Below are 21,683 nucleotides of genomic sequence, written 5' to 3'. Positions count from 1 at the left end.
ACAAAGCAAGATGGGCCAAATTGATTTCTCCCCTTGTGACTAGATGATCCATTAATTCTGACACCTGGTTTCACAGCTTCTGGAGGAGGATCGGGAAAATTTCTACCTACAGGCTATTTAAAGCAGCATTTTAATTAGCACCCATCCACGTGATGAGTAACTAAATTTCAAGAGTATTTAATTGGCTATTAAGTATTTAGGATGTACTGGGTTTGAGAAAGGTACTATTTAAGTACAATTTTTAAAATTGTTTTTCCAATTAATGGGCCATTTAGCATGGCCAATCTCCTACCCTGTACATCTTTGGGTTGTGGGGGTGAGACCCACGCAGACACGGGGAGAATGTGCAAACTCCACACGGACAGTGACACAGGATCGAACTCAGGTTCTCAGTGCCTGAGGCAGCAGCGCTAACCACTGCGCCGCCCATGCAAATTATTTTTTAATCCTTTATCGCAGCCTGCAAGGTTTCCTATCTCTAAATTTCTCCCAGCAATATAATTACCTCCGGTAGAACAAAGGGCCATTCAGCCCCTTAAGCCTGTTCTGTCATTCAATGAAACAAAGGCTGAACTTTAGCTCAAGCCCAACTTTAGCCCATATCCCTTGATATTTTCCTCAATAAAACGTCTATTGATCTCAAGTCTTAAATGTCAACTGATTCCCAATATCACAGTTGCTTTTATGGGGGAGATGGCTTCAGATTTCCACCGATAAAGTGCTTCCTGATTTCACTCTTGAATGGTTCAACTCTAATTCAGGTCTCTTTGTGCCGGATTCCCCACCATGGGAAAAATGTTTCTTTGTATCAACCCTATAGGATAGTTTTCATTTTAAGCACTTCAATTAAATCACATTTAACTTTCGAAACTCGAGGGGTTACAAGCCCATGTTTAAGCAGCCCCAAAATTACACAAGCTTCTTCCTTCACAAGCAAAGCTTTAATTTGACCAGTTGAACTCTGGCATGTCAGTCTGAAGATCCTGTGCTGCTCTAGTTCTGCTTTCTACACAAGGACTTTCTACATGAGGACTTAAGAGTGCTGCTTCCAACAATTCAAATCATTCTATTACTGAATTCAAAAACACCGTAGTGTATGTCACATTTTGGGCGGCCTCCCTGGTCATTTGTCATTTTAAGACAGCACATGATTCCAACGCAATAATCCCTGGAGACTGATGCTCTTGATGGCACGTAGTGACGTGGGAATCAAGAGAAGATGAGGAGTTCGAAAAGAAAATCTTAAGAAACAAGACTTGATTTACATAGCATCTTTCGTGACTACCAGTCTCAAAGTGCTTTACAACCAATGAAGTACTTCAGAAATGTAATCACATTTGTAATGTAGGAATTATAATTCATTAAATTATACAGCAAAAAAAAAAAAAGGCCATGCCTCCCATCTTGTCCACTGCTATCCAATTAATCTCACGTCCTTGCTGTTTCATAAGAGCATAAGAAATAGGAACAAAGGGCAGCATGGTGGCGCAGTGATAGCCCTGCTGCCTCACAGCGCTGAGGTTCCAGGTTCGTTCCCGGCTCTGGGTCACTGTCCTTGTGGAGTTTGCACATTCTCCCGTGTTTGCATGGGTTTCGCCCCCACAACCCAAAGATGTGCAGGGTAGGTGGATTGGCCAAGCTAAATTGCCCATTACTTGGAAAAAAATAATTGGGTACTCTAAACTTAAAAACAAAAAAAAGGAACAGGAGGTCGTAAGGTTTCTTGACCCTGCCACATCATTCAATAAGATCTCCCACCTCAACTTCATGTTTACAACCTTTCCCCATAAATCCTGATTCCCTTGATCCTAAAAATTCTACCATAGAGTCAGAAATGATTCAGCATCAGGTATTTATCCTCATGAAAATTACTAAATTTGCTTCACTTTCAGGCAACGCATCCTGGATCACAACAGCTCACCATGTCAAGGTAACAATTTTTCATCTTCCCTCTGGCTCTTGTGTTATAGGATTTACAGTGCAGAAGGAGGCCACTCGGCCCATTGAGTCTGCACCGGCCTTTTGGAAGAGCACCCCACCCAAACTCACACCTCCACCCCACCCCCGCAACCCAACCCAACCCTTTTGGACACCAAGGGCAATTTGGCATGGCCAATCCACCTAACCCGCACATCTTTGGATTGAGGGAGGAAACCGGAGGGAACCCACACAGACATGGGGAGAATGTGCAGACTTCACACAGACAGTGACCCAAGCAGCAATTGAATCTGGGACCCTGTAGCTGTGAAGCAACTGTGCCACCCCACGGTATCAATTATCTCAAGTCCATGACTCAACCCTCCAGCAACTGGAAACTGTTTCTCCTGATTTAATCTCTCATTTAATCCCTCAGAAATTTGATTGGATATTCAAAAATTCAATTTCTGAGGTTGCCAGTCCTTTGCTGAAGTGGGCCACTGACAGCAGGCACAGGATCAGGTTAGGGAGAGTGTAACACACTCAGATGGGAGAGAGACCCAGAAAGGCTGCCGTTAACAAGTAGCACCTTCCTAAACACTCAGGGTATGTTCATGTTTGAGTCTAGCATTGCCTTCATTAGCAGTTTCCATGCTCCTTAACATGTTGCCTATGCGATATTAAATTAACCCATAAAAAACAAACTTGGCAGTAGGCAACACAATGATATTATGACGACTTAGCCCCAGAAATATTTTGACTTTGCAGCGACTGGCTCAAGCTGTATTTATTCTGCTAAATAATGGGTTACTAAATACAGCTGGGAACAGACACATTTGCACTGAGCTAATTAACAAGCAGCAAGGTCACATTTCAGTCCCAACCAGCATGCTCAAACAGAGGGCGAGAGAAACTGCCAACAGAAATGCCCCTTTCCCAGCTAATCCTACTGCAGAAACCTGGCAGAAAATCAAATGATTCATTTCACGTGGGTAGGGATTGAGACAAGTGGTGGACTTTATCCTTCACCTAAAACACTGCGGAGATGAAAGGATCTTCGATTAGGCCAACGCTACCAGTTTAGCAAAGCTCAGCAGCAGATGCTATCACAATTCACGTCCAGCATTGACCTGGACACTGGCTGTTGGCTAAAACTGGTATCATTGCATACCAAGGTCAAGAACAGTAACAATAATCCTCACTCAGATCTGGGTCAAGTTGATGAGGAAGGACCTAGCTACTTTGTAATCAATCTCTCGGAAACAACTGCAATCCCATAACATACAAGACGCCTCAGCATGCACTTGGTTGGTCTCAAACGTAAAATCTACCCATCCACCTCTGGAATTTGCCATCAATTCAATGCAAACACCCCAAACTTCTGTGATACCGAGTAAATTTTTGGAGCTGCAGGCTGAAAAGAGCCCGAGTCCTGGTGGACTTTAGCCTAGGGTCTTCGAAGAAATGTCTGGTGAGATAGTTGATGGATTGGTTTTAATTTTCCAAAGCTTCCGAGATTTGGGGAAGGTCCAATTAGATTGCAAGATATCAATTTATTCAAAAAGGGGAGACAGAAAGCAGTAAGTTACAGACCAGTTAGCTTAACATGGCAGAGGGAAAAAGTTAGAAGCTATTATTAAAGTTATAGCAGGACTGTTGGATACTTCAAGGTAATCAGGCAGAGTCAACATGGTTTTGTGAAAGGGAAATCATGTGCAACAAACTTATTGGAGTTCTTTGAGGAAGTAATGTGCTGTGGGTAAAAGGGGACTGGTGGATGTACTGTACTTAGATTTTCAGAAAACATTTGATAAAGTACCACATCAAAGGTTATTGCGGAAAATAAAAGCTCATGGTTAAGGGGTAACTTATTGGCATGGTTAGAAGATTGGCTAACTAACAGGAAACAGGTTGACATAAATGGGTCTTTTCCAGGTTGGCAAGATGTAACAAGTGGTGTGCCACAGGGATCAGTGCTGGGACCTCAACTGTTTACAATTCATATAAATGACTTGGATGAAGAGATTGAAGGTATGGTTGCCAAATTTGCTAATGACACAAAGATGGAGTAAGCTGTGAAGAGGACAGGAGGCAACAATAAGATATAGATAGCTTGAGTGGACAAAGATCTGGCAAATGGAGCATAATGTATGGAAATGTGCCATTGTCAATTTTGGCAAGAATAAAAAAAGCATATAATCCAAAAGGTGATAGATTGCGAGCTCTAACGTGCAGAGGGATCTGGGTGCCCTAGTGTGTGAATGACAAAAGGCTAGTATGCAGGTACACCAAGTAATTAGGAAAGCTAATAAAATGTTATCATGTATTGCAAAGGGACTGGAATACAAAGTAGGGAGGTTATGCTTCAGTTGCACAGGGCACTAGTGATACAACATCTGTTCAGCATTGGTCAACTTATTTACAGATGTAAATGCATTGGAAGCAGTTTGGAGAAGGTTATCAGACTAACATCTTGAATGGGTGGATTGTCTTATGAGGAAACGTTTGGACAGCTGAGTTTGTATCCGCTGGTGTTTAGAAGAGGAAGAGGTGACTTGATTGAAACATATAATTGAGGGATATTGACAGGGTGGATGTGGAAAGGATGCTTCCTCTTGTGGGAGAATGTAGAATTTGGGGCCACTGTTTAGAAATAAGGGGTTGCCCATTTAAAACAGGTGAGGTGAAATCATTTCACTCAGTGGTTTGAGTGTCTTCGGAATTCTCTTCCTGAAAAGGTGGTGGAAGTGGAGTCTTTGAATATTTTTCAGACAGAGGTGGTAAGCAAGGGGGTTATCGGGGGTAGGCAGGATGCAGATTGGAGGTTACTATCAGATCAACCATGATCTTATTAAATGTCGGTGTAGGTTTGAGGGGCTGAATGGCCTACCCCTGCTCCTTTTTTGTATGCAGTATTTGATCCCATCTTACACTTGCGTTACAGAGACAAGCTTAAAACATGGGGTCAATTATTTTTTTTTAAAAGAAAAACACAAGACTCTGGGAGAGATCTGACTGAGATGGTTAAATAGTGAAGGGAGCAGACCAGGCATTGTCAAACTCAGGGGCGCGACCCACGGGTGGGTCGCAGGCGGGTGTTGGGAGGCGTCCGTCACGGCACTCACGATCGTGCAAATCTGCGTGCAACAGCCAGCTTTTAATTATGCCAGCTATGAGCGGCCTTCAAAATGGCCAGGAACAGATTAAAAAATTGGGCCGCACTGCGCATGCGTGCCCGATCATCGGTAAAACTATGCGCATGTGCACCGATGATCGGGCACGCATGCGCAGTGCAGCTGCATTTTTTTTATATGGTCGCAGCCTTTTTTTCCCCCAAGTTTGGGGGACCAAAGGGACCCAAAACCATTTCCTCCATTTTTGTCAGCAACACACAAGGAAAGAGAAAATCGTGGATCGCACAGGTCGGCCGGCGTGGGTCGCAAAAGCTGGCCGGCGTGGGTCGCAAGGGTCGGCCGGCGTGTGTCGCAAAGGTCGGCCGGCGTGGGTCGCAAAGGTCGGCCGGCGTGGGCCGCAAAGGTCGGCCGGCGTGGGTCGCAACGGTCGGCCGGCGTGGGTCGCAACGGTCGGCCGCAACGGTCGGCCGGCGTGGGCCGCAAAGGTCGGCCGGCGTGGGTCGCAACGGTCGGCCGGCGTGGGTCGCAACGGTCGGCCGGCGTGGGCCGCAAAGGTCGGCCGGCGTGGGTCGCAACGGTCGGCCGGCGTGGGTCGCAACGGTCGGCCGGCGTGGGCCGCAACGGTCGGCCGGCGTGGGCCGCAACGGTCGGCCGGCGTGGGTCGCAACGGTCGGCCGGCGTGGGTCGCAACGGTCGGCCGGCGTGGGCCGCAACGGTCGGCCGGCGTGGGCCGCAACGGTCGGCCGGCGTGGGCCGCAACGGTCGGCCGGCGTGGGCCGCAAAGGTCGGCCGGCGTGGGCCGCAAAGGTCGGCCGGCGTGGGTCGCAACGGTCGGTCGGCGTGGGCCGCAACGGTCGGCCGGCGTGGGCCGCAAATGTTGGTCAAAATGGATCCCCGGAAAGAAGTCTGAAAAACACTGGAGTAGACTACATTCATAGCAATAGGTTATGTTAGGTCCAGAAGGACAGGGGAGGGTTTTGGGGAGGCAGGCCTGTGTACAGTCATACATTACAAGGTATACAAGGGTACTGCTAGTTTACATGTGAGCAAGTTCCTAATCTCCAGAGAATCAAGAACCTACAGGACAAGGTGTTAGCTCAGGCATTAAATGCAGTTTCACTAGATACTTCCAAATGAGAGTTGACCAAGTTCCTGGCTGGGGCAGAGAACACAGTTGCTGAAATGTAGATGGAATAATAAGTCACATAAACAGTGTAAAATGTGTTCTCCCCGACTAGTTTTGATTGTGGAAAAGGGGTGGATGCTCCATTCCACCACACTCTCGCCCCCTCCACTAAACTGACCCTAGTTTTTGTTTTTACATCTGCTCCATGACAGGGAATACTGCTGGTGGGTGATGGAAGCATTGCTGAGTGGGGCTTCAGGGCTTAATCAGGTAGGCTCGATGGAGAAGCTGGTCTTTCCTGCCATTATCTTACACTGCGATTAGACTTTTGTGCAGTCTCAAAAAGACAGATTATGTAGTGACGCTTAAGAAAGTCGGATTAGGCATAGGGGCTCCTTTTCCCAGAGAAGGCCTGACCAGCTTCTTTTCAAATTATGCAGGGGCTTGATAGGGTGAACATGGATTTAGGAGGAATTTCTTCAGTGACAAAAATGTGGAACTCGCTGCCACGCGAGGAGTTGAAGCAGAGACCAACAACGCACTTATAGAGAAGTTTGATGCATAATGGAGGCAGAAAGGAATAATTTGGGGCTGGTTTAGCATAGTGGGCTAAACAGCTGGCTTGTATTGCAGAACAGGGCAGCAGCATGGGTTCAATTCCCGTACCAACCTCCCCGAACAGGGAATGTGGCGACTAGGAGCTTTTCACAGTAACTTCATTGAAGCCTACTTGTGACAATAAGCGATTATTAATGTTAGAATAAGATAAGTATGGAGGAAAGGTTGGAAGAGGTAATTAAGAGTGGGAGGAATCTCATGTGGAGTGTAAAAATAGACAGTGCAATTGGGGGTGGGGGAATGTTCCATTTTCTGTGCTGTATTCTTAATGTTTGCTTTATAACCCATTGGCAAATTGATTCTGTCGGGACCGATTCAAAATGATCAAAATTACAAAACAATAACCACGCGAACAGCCGTCCTTTATTATTTTTTTTCTTGAATTTCTAAGTGTTATTTATTCTCAGGATGTGGAAGGTGTTGGAGAGGGCGACATTGCCTGCCCTAGCTGTGTACAACCGAGTGGCACACAGAATCAATTCAAGAGGGTCGTTGAGAATTAACCACATTGATATGGGACTGAATTCTCCCATACAGGCAGAGGATGACAAGTTTCCTTCCTGAAGGAAGTAAACGGGCAAGTGCTTACTGCGTGGAGCTCAGATATTCTGGAGGTTTTGAAATAAATTGTTTTGCCATTAAGCGGATTTTCTGGTTACATCTAAAAGCAACTAGAATGTGAAAAGACAGCAAACAATGTGGCACTCTTATTGTACATAGTATATAGATAAATTAAAGGAGCAGACTCCATTCATTATGTTGGTGGTTTGTAGTGCTGGTTGCACTCCTGCGATTTTCTGCAGCCGTTTCTCTGTAACCGACTGTAGGATCAGCATGGCCATTCGTTCCAGCATGTCAGCTGAAGGGTCAGATTAAAAAGGCCCGATTCCTAACCACGAGCGGATCAAATATCTGTGTAAACAGGGGCCGCATTCACTTGCCAAGCGCTTTGAAATGTCACTGCAATGCAAGAAGCACACTTTAAGAACGGCACGATTTCTTCACTGAAATTTGAATCCCGGCCAACTTATAAAACTAAAACTTCACATCCCTGTTTAAAAAGAAAGAAAAAATATTTATTTAAAAAGTCGAGTTATGTACACACGTCATTGTGGAAAACCTTGCTGATCTTGGGGGTGACGACTGTGATCTTCCTGTATTATTGGTAGCTTGGCCTGGACTTCAGGTTCTATTGCTGTATCATCTGAACAGCTCACATCAGTTTCTGTCTTAATCTCTTTAGAAGCAAGGTCAGAGTCAGTGTTTGGTTCTGGCTCCTCCTGGTGGTATCGCTTCAGGCGTATGTGCCAAGCTAAGCTGCAAACGGCAGACACAGTTTTAAACTGATGTATGACATTTCGAGGAATAAAGTATATGTCGTTGTCCGAGAGTTGGATCCTCGAATAGCGGATACCCTCTCGCCTTAATTGGTTGAGTTTTGCTTCATCCACCCATTGCACGCACTGTGAATAGAAAGAGGGGACTATTAAAATTAATCTGGCATTTTACTCTTACGATAAATTGTACTGGCACAAAATCTGCTGGAGTAGGCATCCCATGATATGCCCCGTTAAGTTAGATTTTGTCCTACAACCTACAGTTCAACAAATGTTTTGCCTTGCAAGTTGCTGAAAGTGCAGTGAGGGCAAAGGGATCTGGTGAATGACAGGACCAACAGTCAATCGCCTTAGCCAGTGAGATTTAAAGACCGAGATAGAAATAGAGTAATAAATGCAGGCAATATGGCTGGATTAAGAGAGCAGAAAGAGAGACAAATAATAAGAAAAACAATTAAACAAAAATTGTTTTTAAAAATCCAGGCACACAAATGAGACTTCACAATTGCAGTTGTTTGTTTTCTGAGCTGGAGATGGTGCGGCATCCATCTCATCATTAAAAACGTACTTGTGTGTTTCAATACCTGCCCAAGCTTCCAGTAGTGGGCTCATGCACATGGAAATTTCTGCAACTTGGTGCTCTTGACAAAATCATCGATGTAGGCCAGTCCAAGAGATATCTCGCCACACCCAAAAGAGCAGAAAACTGACATGTAGTCTGCAATCTCTTGTGGGACTCCCACAAGGATCTCAGATACGGAAGGGCAGCTGTGAGAATTCACCTCAAACTCAATGCACTTCCCATTCATGTCAAAGTTTTAAGAAAGCTACATCAAAGCATTCACCCAATGAGCCAAACCCCAATGGCCGCCAAATAAAACTTGATTTACATGCAACTCCACACAAACTAATTCAAAACCCTCAGAAGGAATGAATACAATACCTGTGACACTGGCGGTTCATGTAGATCCAACTGCAATCTCTGCACAACATCTGTGAAATCCTCTGCATGAAAACAGATTACATCTTTGGTTACCCGAAGCTGGTCACTCCTGTCAAAAAGAGCAAAGGAAATAAAAAGTTTTGTTATGGGGGATTTTAGAAAAATTCTAATCTTGAGGTGATGGCTATCTTGAGGTCAGATTGGCTAAAGAATTTCTTTGGATCTTAACTTGTTACCCCACGTTAGCAAATATCATTCATCGAAAGCAGCTTATTTTCAGGAAAAATAATCAACTGGGAAGAGAGCACAGAGAGAGTGAGGCGAGTAACAAAAAGCATGATAATTAAGCATATAAGAACACGGGATCAAGAGGGCGGCACGGAGGCGCAGTGAGTAGCACTGCTGCCTCATGACGCCGAGGACCCGGGTTCAATCCCAGCCCCGGGTCACTGTCCGTGAGGAGTTTGCACATTCTCCCCGTGTTTGCGTGGGCCTCCCCCCCCCCCCCCCCCCCAACAGCCCAAAGATGTGCAGGGTAGATTGGCCACGCTAAATTGCCTCTTAATTGGGGGGAAAAATTGGGTACTCTAAATTTATATTAAAAAAATAAAACTGCACAAAGAAAAATGAGCATCAGACAAGTGGACAAAGTAACGTATTCAGAGAACGAACGGGCGCAGCAGTGCGTGGAGGGGGCAGCAGCGAGCGGGCGCCGCGATGCCGGAACAGTATAGCAGCGAGCGCGCGCCACGTGCCGGATGGGGGCGTCGGGGGCGTCAGCGGCGTGGCGCGGAAAGGAGCAGCAGCGAAAGCGCGCCGCACTGCCGGATGTGGGCAGCAGCAAGAGAGTAGACTGAAGTGATGCTGGAAGATGGAAAGTGAATGTGAGTGAAGGGAAGTTGGAAATGATCAATCAAGTTCGTCATAGATTGAGATGACAAGAATAGAGATCACTTGAGCTGACCTGATTGAGGAAATGGGGGTTAGTTGGAGTTTTCCCTTTCAAAAAAAAGTTTTTACCCATTAAGGGACAATTTAGCATGGTCAATCCACCTACACTGCACATCTTTGGGGTGAGACCCACGCAGACACAGGGGGAATGTGCAAACTCCACACAGACAATGACCCAAGTCTGGGATCCAACCCGGGTCCTTGGTAGTGTTCAAAGCAGTGTTAACCACTGCGCCACCATGCCGCCACAAGATGAACTTTAAGGGAGGGCTGGTGCACATACAAATACACGTGTGGATGTAAAGTCAGTCATACGTGCAATTTACAATTTTCTTACCACTCTCCATACTGGACTGCCTTCAGCACACCGACAGCTGCTGTGCTCTTCCAATCGAAGCCTTGACCCACATGGTCTGCATGGGCCCGTGTCCTGTCTTCAAAGAGTATTTCACGAGGCTCGCTGGCCCGAGGTAGATACTGGAGATTCTTGATTTCATTCATCGACCTGCGCGAGAATGGAAATGATCACAGTTGTGTCTTTTGCTTATTCAAATGCCTCTCAAGGTAGATACATTTCAAGGCTCATCCTACCGTCGTCTCTTGAAGGGGGACTTTGGCATGTCTGCAGTCGGGATCATCTGCTCGCCAGGCCTCACCCACATTATGGGGCCATCATCACTCTGCGATCGGCAGTGCAGTTGAAGGTCAGACAGGGTGCCCCATGGCAGTGTCATCTGATTAAAGAGAGACAGCAAAAATTACTCCAAACAATTTGGCATCTCCAGTGTCTAAATCATACCGGATTTCACAGAATTGCAAAGCAAAGCAAACCATTCAGCCCATCATGCCCGGGTCAGTTCTCTGAAGAAGCTAGACAATTAGCCCTACCACCCTGCACTTTCCCAATAGCCTTGCAATTTTATCTATTTTAAAGGGAGCATGAGCACTTGCATGGACCAGCTGAGCTGTAAGGCCTGTCTTTGCTGTAACTGCTTTGCACTTTGTGGTATTCATCAAATTCCCTTTGGCAAGTTACTATTGAATCTGCTTTGATCATCGCTCAGCAGCACATCCCAGTTGACGACAACTCACTCAATCAAGTTTCAAATCTCTTCCTGGCTTCACAGCAACAAACATTTAATATTGTTATGGGCCAGGGCTTAGAGAACCCCAAAGTGTAGCATGGAGTTCACCTGACCCACAACTTCTAATAGACTGTGGTATAGGGAGCACACGGCCCACTCTACAGGTGTGGTACAGCAGAAATGGAAAGTAATTTTTAAAGCAAAACAATGTTTATTCTATGAACTCAAGTTAACCTTTTTTGAAACATAGTGACCATTTTAGCAACCGTCAATTCAAATACAACCCCCAAAGAATACAACATAAGTAATCCTTAATAACTTCCCAAACAACATCAAGACAGAACAAACACCTTTTAACAGAAGCACATCAGGTTTACATTCACTACTGAAAACATTTATAATTCTGAATTCACCAAGTGATCAAGAGATAGTCTTTTCATGGCAGAGATCAACAGTACACCTGCTCTGTCTGGCTTCAGCTCCAACACTGAAAACGAAACTAAAACACATCCTGCAGCAAGCAGCCTAAAACGAAAGTAAAAAGCTGACAGACAGCCCAGTTCCACCCACACTCTGACATCACTGTAGTAATAAACACCCATTTCTTAAAGGTACTCTCACATGACAATATGCAGGTACACCAAGCAATGAGAAAGTCAAATGTTTATTGCGAAGCGGTTAGAGTAAGGGACTTACTGCCTATCAAATGCAGTTTTCAACTCTCTATCCAAGGAACGATGTACTTTCCTTAGTGTAATGGTGGCGCAATGGAAGCTCACTACGTTGACCCCTGGGCTGAGGGTAAAATGGCTCAATACTTTGTGGAGTTTTGAAGAACATGATTCTGCGTGGTGTGACAGGGTGGATGCCTAGGGCTGTTTCGTCTAGCTGGAGAGTCTCTCGAACATGTGGGCACAGTTTGAGGATAAGGGATCACCCATTTAGGACTGAGATTAGGACACATTTCTTCACTCAAAGGAACTTGGAATTCTCTACTCCAGCAAGTTGTGAATACTCAGTCATTCAGTCTGTTAAAGACAAAACGCATGACTTCACACTTCTCTACATCACAGAGCACCATCACCCCACCCCTCATTGTGAACCATCATCCACCATCACCCTTTGCTTCCTGTCACTGAGCCAACTGTGTGTCCATACCAGCACTTTCTCTAATTTCACAGGCTTTGATTAGAACATTTAAAAAAAATTTTTATTTTTATTTTTTTAAAGAGTATCCAATTATTTTTTCCAATTAAGGGGCAATTTAACATGGCCAGTCCACCTAACCTGCACATCTTTGGGTTGTGGGGGTGAAACCCACGCAGACACGGGGAGAATGTGCAAACTCCACACGGCCAGTGGCCCAGGGCCGGGATTCAAACCCGGGTCCTGAGTGCCGTAGGAAGCAGTGCTAACCACTATGCCAGGTGCCGCCCGGCTTTGATATTCTTAATATGTCCCTGTGTGGCACTTTGTCAAATGCATTCCAAATATCCGGATATACATCTACTGCACAGCCTCTCAATCAAGTGAGTCAGACATCTTTCCTTTAACAAATCCATGCTGGCTCTCCTGGATTGACCTATACATCTCCAAATAAAAATTTATTATACTGGCCTGGAGTTTCTCACATAAGAATTGGAGTAGACAATTCAGCCCCTTGAGCCTGTTCTGCCATTCAATATGATCATGGTCGATCTCATCTCAACCTTAACTCCACTTTTCTGTCCATTCTCCATAAACCTTCAACCCATTATTAAAAATCTGTCTGCCTCCTTCTTCAATTTATTCAATGTCCTGTCATCCACTGCACACTGGGACAGTGCGTTCCACAGATTCATGTCCCTTAGAGAAGTAATTTCTCCTCATCTCTATTTTAAATCTGCTACTCCTTCTCCTAAATCCATCATCTCCCGTTCTAGATTGGCCCACAAGACGAAACATCCGCTCTATATCTTTATCAATATCTTTTATCATCTTATATATCAATTAGATCTCCAAACATGCTTCTGAACTCAAGAGTATAGGCCTAAACTGCTCAATCTGTCTTCCTGAGACAAACCCCATATCTCTGGAATCAATCTTTGTTTTTTCAGAATTTCAAGTACCCAATTCTTTTTTCCCCCCAATTAAGGGGCAATTTAGTGGGGCCAACCTTGCACAACTTTGGGTTTTAGGGGTGAGACCCATACAGACACAGGGAGAATGTGCAAGCTCCACACGGACAATGACCCAGGCTGGGATCGAACCCAGGTCCTCAGCACCGTGAGGCAGCATTGCTAACCATTGCGCCACTGTGCCGCCACATCTCTTGAATCAATCTAGTGCATCTCCTCTGAAATGCCTTTGATGCAACTATATCCCTCCTCAAGTAAGGGACCAAAACTGTACACAGTATTACAGGTGCAGTCACCAATGCTTTGTACAGTTTCAGCAACACTTCCCAACTTTTATACTCATCCCTTTAATTATAAAGGCCAAAATTTCATATTTAAATTATGGGCACGGTTGAAACTAATGCCAGTCCAAGAAAACCATCTATTTAAGCTTGCAAGAATAGATGCTGGGTTTGTAGTGTGGGAGGAAAAAGGTGTGATCACACTGAAAGACTTGTCATTTGAAGGTCATTTTGCAACACTTGAAGAAGTGAGGGAGAAATATAAACTTTAAGTGTACACAAATACAGGCTTTTGCAAAGGAGATCTTCCCCGTGTTCCTAATGGTACACTTTTCTTCTTTGATGGAGATGTTGATGATGGTTTTGATGTGGGCAGCACGGTAGCACAGTGGTTAGCACTGTTGCTTCACAGCGCAGGGAACCGGGTTTGATTCCCGGCTTGGGTCACTGGCTGTGCGAAATCTGCACATTCTCCCAGTGTCCGCGTAGGTTTCCTCCGGGTGCTCCGGTTTCCTCCCACAAGTCCCGGAAGACGTGCTTGTCAGGTGGATTGGCCATGATAAATTGCCTTTAGTTACCAAAAAAGGTGAGGAGGGATTATTGGATTACGGGGATAGGGTGGAAGTGAGGGCTTAAGTGGGTCAGTGCAGACTCGATGGGCCGAACGGATACTTCTGCACTGTATGTTCTATTAGAAGGGATAGTTACCTCTGCTATTTATTGAAAAATTATGGAAGCAGGATCAGAGTCTCGAGATAGGGTTAAATAGGAGGAGGAAATAGGGAAGACGTTGGAAGGGCTTTGGTATGAAACTTTACGAAGGATAAATGCATCAACCTAGTACACAAGGTTGGCACTAATACAATTGAAGGTAGTTCACAGAACACATTGATGAGGTCGGGAATGAGTCACACGTTTGATGGGGATGAGGACATTTGAGACAGATGCGGGAGGGAGCTGGCCAATCACCTACTCATGTTTTGGTCATGCCTGAAACGTAGGAAATTCTGCAACGCCTTCTTTAGCTCCATGTCGGCATTTGGACCTAGAACCCAGTCCCAGACTTGCCAGAGATCCAGGCAGATGTCTTAGCCTTTGTCTCGCTAGTGGCGAGGAGGTGGATCATATTGGGTTGGAGGTCAGTTTCTCCACCCTTTGCCTCAATATAGCTGGAGATTTAATGGAGTAATCCCCCCCCCCACATTTTACCTGGTTGGGTCTGCTTCTCCCGCTGTATTAACTGGCTGGGCCCACCTCTTTGTGCTCTATTTCTCGCTTTGAAGCTGCTCTCCCTTTTCCTGCTGTTATAACTGGCCAGGTTCACCTCTCTCCACGTTGCTTCTCACTCTGAAGCTGCTCTCCCTTCCCCCCCTGTTTTAACTGCCGGGTCCACCTCTCTCCAAACTTGAAGCTGCTCCCCCCCGCCCCACATGTTTTAACTGGCCGGGTCCACCTCACTCCATGCTGCTTCTCCCGTTTCTTAAATAGTTGTATGATATTAACAAACCTTCAGTCCTCTAGCATGCTCCTGCATCCCAGTGGGGATTTAAAAATTCAGACCAATGCCTCTGTCTATTTCTTTTTTTAAGTTGATGAAAGACCAATTTTTTTTTAAATGAAGGGGCCAATCCACCTACCCTACACATCTTTGGGTTGTGGGGTGAGGCCCAGACAGACACAGGGAGAATGTGCAAACTCCCCACAGACAGTGACCCGGGGCCAGGATGGAACCAGTGTCCTTGGCGCTGTGAGGCAACAGTGCTAACTACTGCGCACTTCTGTCTACGTCTTCCTTTGCTTCTTTCAGCAGCCTAGGATGCATTCCCTCTGGACCAGCTGACTTCATAACCTTCAGTAATGCAAATCTTTTCAGCAGACATCTCTACCTATTTGTATCCTGTCCATGTAACATATCATCTGCTTGCTTTTTGAAGACTGATGCAATTCATGTAATACTCATTTCCTCTGCCTCTACATGGGCCCTTCACCACTAACTTTTTCCCTTGCAACCCTCAGAACCTTGCTCCTGACATTTTTGTCAGTTATATTTTAACTTTTATTTATTTTGTTGTCTTGGAAGCATCAGCTTTGATGTTCTTTACTTATTCCTTCAAAGGAATATGCTTAGTTAGTATCTGAATTGTCTCCTTCTTGAAAGTTTTTTGCTGTTTCAGTACTGCTTTACACTAAATACTGCACTAGATCCCTTAAAATCACTGAAATAGCAATTGTTACGCCCCCTTGCCGGGACAGAGATGGCCTCTTTAGAATCTTGTTTGAAAGACGGTACGCGGACAGGGCAGCACTCATTCTGTACCACACTGGATCATCGGCCTGGGTCATGGAGTGGGAATTGGCCCTGCAATGTTCTGACCCACCGGCAAAAGAGGTGCTAGCACAGAGTGCGGCACATCCAATGTCGGGATTGAGTGGCATCCTGCTTCAGACTGTGCACGTGCATTGCATTAACCCGCTACAACCGACCAATGCAAGTCTGCACACTTACCTTCAAAAACGGAGAGTCTTCCAACATGTCAAGAAATTCGGGGAAGTAATCTCCAACCTCTTCATCCACTGCTCCCACCAAGCTGATCTGTCTCATTGGACCGGCTCTGTATGTGCCACAACAGTAAGTCCGTGAAACCTGTCCAAGGAGAGAGTTCTGTTAACAATTCCTAGGAATAGGCATTAATTGTCCACAAGCAAACACCACATTATAAAGAGGCATTCTTCCAACAGTCAAACCAGACAAGCAATTCTGCTTCACCCATTTCTTAAAATCAAACAGCACAGGAGACCGTATGATCCATGCCCGGGTTAGCTATTTGAAATGGTTTGCAATTATCCCACTTTGCTTTGTTCATTCTCTTTTCCTATCTTATAACACTTATTTTACTTTTCAAGTACATATGCCCAATTCAGGTTTGAAAGTGTATTGAACCTGCTTCCACCACTCATTCAGGCTGTTTCAGACCACAATTCGCTGTTTTAATTTTTAAAAAATCTGGTCTCGCCTCTGGTTTTTGTGTCAATTACCTCATGTTGATTTCTCCCTGATAATTTAGATTGCTTTCTCCTTCAAATGAGTTTCCAATAACTGCAGCATCACAGACCTGTGGCAATGATAAAACTGCACAGAGTGGAGGTTGCACACATGAACGGAACCAATTTTCTTGCTTTTAGGTAATCAGCAGAGTATTAAACAGAGAATTGCCATCAGTAATGATAGTTAAGTGTTGTAACTAGGCGGGTGACCGATATATCACTGTGAAAATCTCTTGCAGGCCAACACCGTGCAAGGACACGTGATGCTGAATCCATCCTGTGTTTCCATCAGTGCTCTCAAGCTACCCAGCTCAGGAATCTCTCTCAAGTCACAGCCTGTGTTAATGTCGAATCAGAGTACTCACAAACTATGTTAACTCTCTCATACACTTTACTGAAATCTGTGACAGCACTGTTTCCAATTCAAGCATGGAGGCATATGTAACACCAGTTAGGAATCAGGTTTGGCTTTACTCTGACAATAATAAAGGAGCCTCGGTGAGGAATTGTACAATCTGATGTATCGAATAGAATTAAAGAATCTTCCAGCATAGGAGGTCACCATTAGGCTCAAAGTCAACTCTGACTCTTGGAGAGAATTAACCAATTAGTCAGATGCCCATGAACTTCCCCCATAGCCCTACCATTTTTTTCCTTTCAAGTAATTGGCAAATTCCCTTTTTATAAGTTGGTATTTAACCTACTGCCACTGGAAGAACATTAGGTCATGATAACTCACTGCTCAAAAACAATTCTTGTTTCTGGTTTCCTTTGCCAATTACCTTAAATCTGAATTGAATTAAACTGAAAAGGGTTTAAACACAAAGTTTAAATGACTACTCGCCAAAACATGCACAGTGCACAAGATTAATATTGGAGAAGAAAAAGAAGCTGTGAGAATGAGGAGTGCTCACCGACTGGGAGCCAAGCCCTGAACCAATTCTGACTTGGAGGGAGAATGAGCCTGCCTTCTCCAGAGACTTCCAGTCAGCTTACTTCGGAAATCAGGTGAAGCACTTTATTCCAGATAATAATAATCCTATAATAATCTGTCACAAGTATGCTTACATTAACACTGCAATGAAGTTACTGTGAAAAGCCCCTAGTCACCACATTGCGCCGCCTGTTCGGGTACACGGAGGGAGAATTCAGAATGTCCAAATTATCTAACAGCATGTCTGTCAGGACTTGTGGGAGGAAACCGGAGCACCCGGAGGAAACCCACGCAGACACGGGGAGAACGTGCAGACTCCACACAGAAAGTGACCCAAGCTGGGAATCGAACCTGGGACCCTGGAGTTGTGAAGAAACAGTGCTAACCACTGTACTACTGTGCTGCCCAATCCATGCGGGATTGAGATTGGAGCTACAGCTAAACTGCTTCACATCAAAATTGCTCAGGGAGTGCAAGTATGCACTTCTTCAGAAACTAGACAGTAAGAGAAATCTGCCCCTCCAGCAGGTTTTATTTATGGAAAGTTTTGTCAACTTAGTTCTTATAAAAGACAGCTCCTTTCAAAGACAGCGCCTATAAAATACAGGGACCAGATATTAATTACAACATTCATTATGGCAAAAGTTTCACTGCACCATAGAGAGAGAAATTCTGCAGCAAGAACGGCTGAACATATGACAATCTGAGGCATAAGGGAATTCAGACAGAATTTAAAGGAAAATCATCAGTACTCTCTAGCTGCAACCACTTAACCAACTATTTTGGGTTTAAAGATCAAAGAAAAATAGCCACTATCCCATGAAAACTTCCTGGATGCAAAAAGAATGGCAGTTTCTTATAACTCCATTTGGGAGACAATCCTATTAAATCCATCTGTGCTTCCAGTGAAAATGTTGACTGGGCCAGTTAGAAACGTACATAGAAAGGCTTCAATCCACCCACAAGCAACTAGAATCAATCAAAGAAACTCCGTTTCACGCAAGGTTCATTTACATCAATACTGAAAAGGCCAAGACCAGCATCTACAAATTCCTCTCCAAGCCACTCACATCCGGACTTGGAAATATATTGACACCCCTCATTCGTTGGGTCAAAACCCTGGAACTCCCACCCTAACAGCACTATGAGTGTACTGATGTTATATTGACTGCAGCGGTTCAAGAAGGTAGCGCACCACCACCTTTTCAAGGGCAGTGAGGAATGGGCAATAAATGCTGGGCTAGCCAGTGACATTCGCATCCCATGAATGAAGTTTTAAAAAAAAAACGTCAAATATTTCACACATCTTAAACTGCTGGGCTCAACCAGCTTTCCTCACACCCATCAACATTCAATGCATGAACTGGCAATGAAACACTGTGGCACTGTACAGAACTGGGACAGCCATCTGCAATCATCATGGCCAGCCCAGACATAGAGAAAAAAACCCTATCGCAAGAAACGTCTCCAGCCTCAAATTCCCACAAAACCTTTCTTTTGACTCCATCTAACTTTTCCTGTAGTTACTGACCTCACACTCTGCACTTTGCAAAAGTCGTACTCACTGCTTCCCTTAGAAGATTATACCACAAATGATCTGTCAATAACATGGGCAAGATAAAGATGCGGGCCCTTGACAGTGACAAGAAAAATATCATTGCCCACATTTTGTTGTAGCGATTACAGCAAGGCGGTCAGCACTCATTATTGCACCACAAGACAATGCTGGGTAGTTAAATGCAAATATATGAAAACTGCTGCCAATGGTCTTCTTTACAAGCTTCACTTGCATCTGCACAGAATCACTGTACTGGTGTGAACTTAGGGTAATTACCCGCTGGTCTCATATGAAAAAGTCAGGACTGGGGTAATTAGTTTTTAGTGGTTCCAGAAGTGGAAATTATTGCCGAATTACCTCAAAATGACCTGGAGAAATCATTTTATAGGTGTGGAGTCTCATTCCTTTAGACGAAAACTAATGTTGACCAGGTCTTTTTAAAAATTGAATAACTTTCTTTGAGCTTTCCGGTTTTAATTACATGCATATGCCCCATTCCTTCTTTCTCCAATGACTCTAATATATTTTATGTAAAACTTCCTGCTTTCGCATCCGCACATCTCAGTAAGGATTGTCCAATTTTACTGGTTGAACACTGTTTTCTCAGGCATCGAATATCTCCTGTAGATGGAGCTGCGCTGGATCAGAGGTCCGAATACCAGTAATCGCCACTGATAAGACTGCAGAAAGTCTCTAGAAAACAATATTCAAGGAAGACAAAAGCTATGCCGCTGCTGCTCGCAGAAAAAGCTGGATGAATGATTGAGGACACCAACAAGTATTGCATCCAAGGAGCAAGTATCTGCTGTGCTGTGCCCACTCTCTCCACTGGCTGGCGCTGTAGTCACAACTAGATAATTTCCAAGCACACTGACTTGTCACTTTCATGAAAGATTGCACTTGCAATGGTTGAGCTATGCAATTCCCCAAAACACCAGTTAAAATACAGGAACATCCCAATAAAAGGGTCAATTGATTTATTGCGAGCAACATACCTTCCAACATCACAAAGCCTGTTAACGTCTACAAGACGGAATTCAGAGGCATGATGGAATACTCTTCACTTAAGTGTTGTTCGGACCACACTCACCCAGTTAAGAAGCTCGTCATCATCCAGGACAAAGAAACCCGTTTGACCTTCACCCCATTAAACATTTACTCCTTCTACCACTAGCAAACAGTGGCAGCATTGTGCATTATTTTACAAAATGCACTGCAGGAACTTACCAAGCCTATTTCACTAACAACTTCCAAATCCAAAAACCTGACTATCTAGAGCAGGGGTGGGCAAACTTTTCCGTGCAAGGGCCACATTCAGAAATTCACAATTTTAAAGGGCCGCATAGTATATTAAGTAAAATAATTACTTCACCCGATTATGATTCTGGGCGCCTCATATAGAACATATCGGCCCTCGACGTTGTGCCGAGCAATGATCACCCTACTCAAGTCAATGTATCCACCCTATACCAGTAAGTAACCCAACAGCCCCCCCATTAACCTTAAAAAAAAAATTAAAAATTAAAAAAAAATTTTTTAAAAAATTTTTTATTTTTATTTTTAATGACTTGGTGGGCCGCATAAAGACCTTTGGCGGGCCGCATGCGGCCCGCGGGCCGTAGTTTGCCCACCCCTGATCTAGAGGGACAAGGCCAGAAAGCACATGTGGACACCACCACCTGCAGCTCATACATCACATTGACTTGGAAATATACTGCCATTTCTTTATCATTGCTGCACCAAACACTTGGAACTCTCTCCCTAACATCATTATGGGTGCACTTACATCAGATGGAATGCAGTGGTTCAAAAGCTGGTTTACCATCACCCTCTCAAGGGCAATTAATACTGGCCCGGGCAGCGCTGTGGCCCAATAGTTGGCCCTGCTGCCTCACGGCGCCGAGGACCCTGGTTCGATCCCGACCCCGGGTCACTGTCCGTGTGGAGTTTGCACATTCTCCATTTGTCTGCGTGGTTCACCCCCACAACCTAAAGATGTTCAGGGTAGGTGGATTGGCCACGTTAAATTACCCTTAATTGAAACATTTTTTAAAAAATGCTGGCTTAACCAGTGATGCTCAAATTCACTGATCGAATATAAAGAAATTCAATCAGCAGCCGTTGTCAATTGCTGACCTCTTTAAGCTTTTGATCGCGCCCCCCCATAAAACCTTATGTGGCTCCGTGTCAAAATTTGAAAATGACGACGCGTTTGGGACATTTTCACAATGCTAAAGGTGCTATATAAATGCAATTATTGGTTGCTGAACAATGAGGCAGGAAGAGTGCAAATAGAGAAGACACAAACTTTTCTCTCGCAAGACAATTAGACATGCTTTTAATTTGTAAAGCTATGTGGGGAAAAGTCTTGCCTGGATCTAAACTGGACCTCCCTTTCAAAGAGCTCGCACAGGCACAAGCCAAGTGATCTCCTTGTGTGTGGCAGGTTATATGATTCAAAGCAATGTTGACATTGCTGTCATGCACAACCCAACCCTGAAATAAAGTTACAATTCTTTGATCTGCAAGCCTCATTTTTTCTGCGGACCAAATATATTAATAAAAAGGAACGAATTAAGTGAAATCTCATCAAAGTGGGCAGCATGGTGGCACAGCGGTTAGCACTGCTGCCTCACG

At 44.6% G+C, this 21,683-nt stretch overlaps 1 protein-coding gene across 1 annotated transcript in view; it reads right to left on the bottom strand.

Annotated features, from left to right (window-relative positions):
* Positions 1–7,164: 7,164 nt before the first annotated feature.
* The window catches only part of LOC119978310 (lysine-specific demethylase 9-like), a 70,556-nt gene continuing 56,037 nt past the window's right edge, over positions 7,165–21,683 (bottom strand). The window contains exons 3-7 of the mRNA XM_038819846.1: positions 16,016–16,153; positions 10,618–10,760; positions 10,364–10,531; positions 9,076–9,184; positions 7,165–8,258 (exon numbers count right to left, since the gene is read on the bottom strand). Coding sequence (XP_038675774.1) covers positions 7,902–8,258; positions 9,076–9,184; positions 10,364–10,531; positions 10,618–10,760; positions 16,016–16,153 — 915 coding nt within the window. The 3' untranslated portion in view covers positions 7,165–7,901. The remainder of the gene's footprint in view (positions 8,259–9,075; positions 9,185–10,363; positions 10,532–10,617; positions 10,761–16,015; positions 16,154–21,683) is intronic.

This window comes from Scyliorhinus canicula, chromosome 15 (assembly GCF_902713615.1).
Source record: "Scyliorhinus canicula chromosome 15, sScyCan1.1, whole genome shotgun sequence".
In the NCBI taxonomy this organism is placed as follows: Eukaryota; Metazoa; Chordata; class Chondrichthyes; order Carcharhiniformes; family Scyliorhinidae; genus Scyliorhinus; species Scyliorhinus canicula.
Note: the sequence above shows the minus strand (reverse complement) of the source record. Positions and strands in the feature narration are given on the sequence as shown.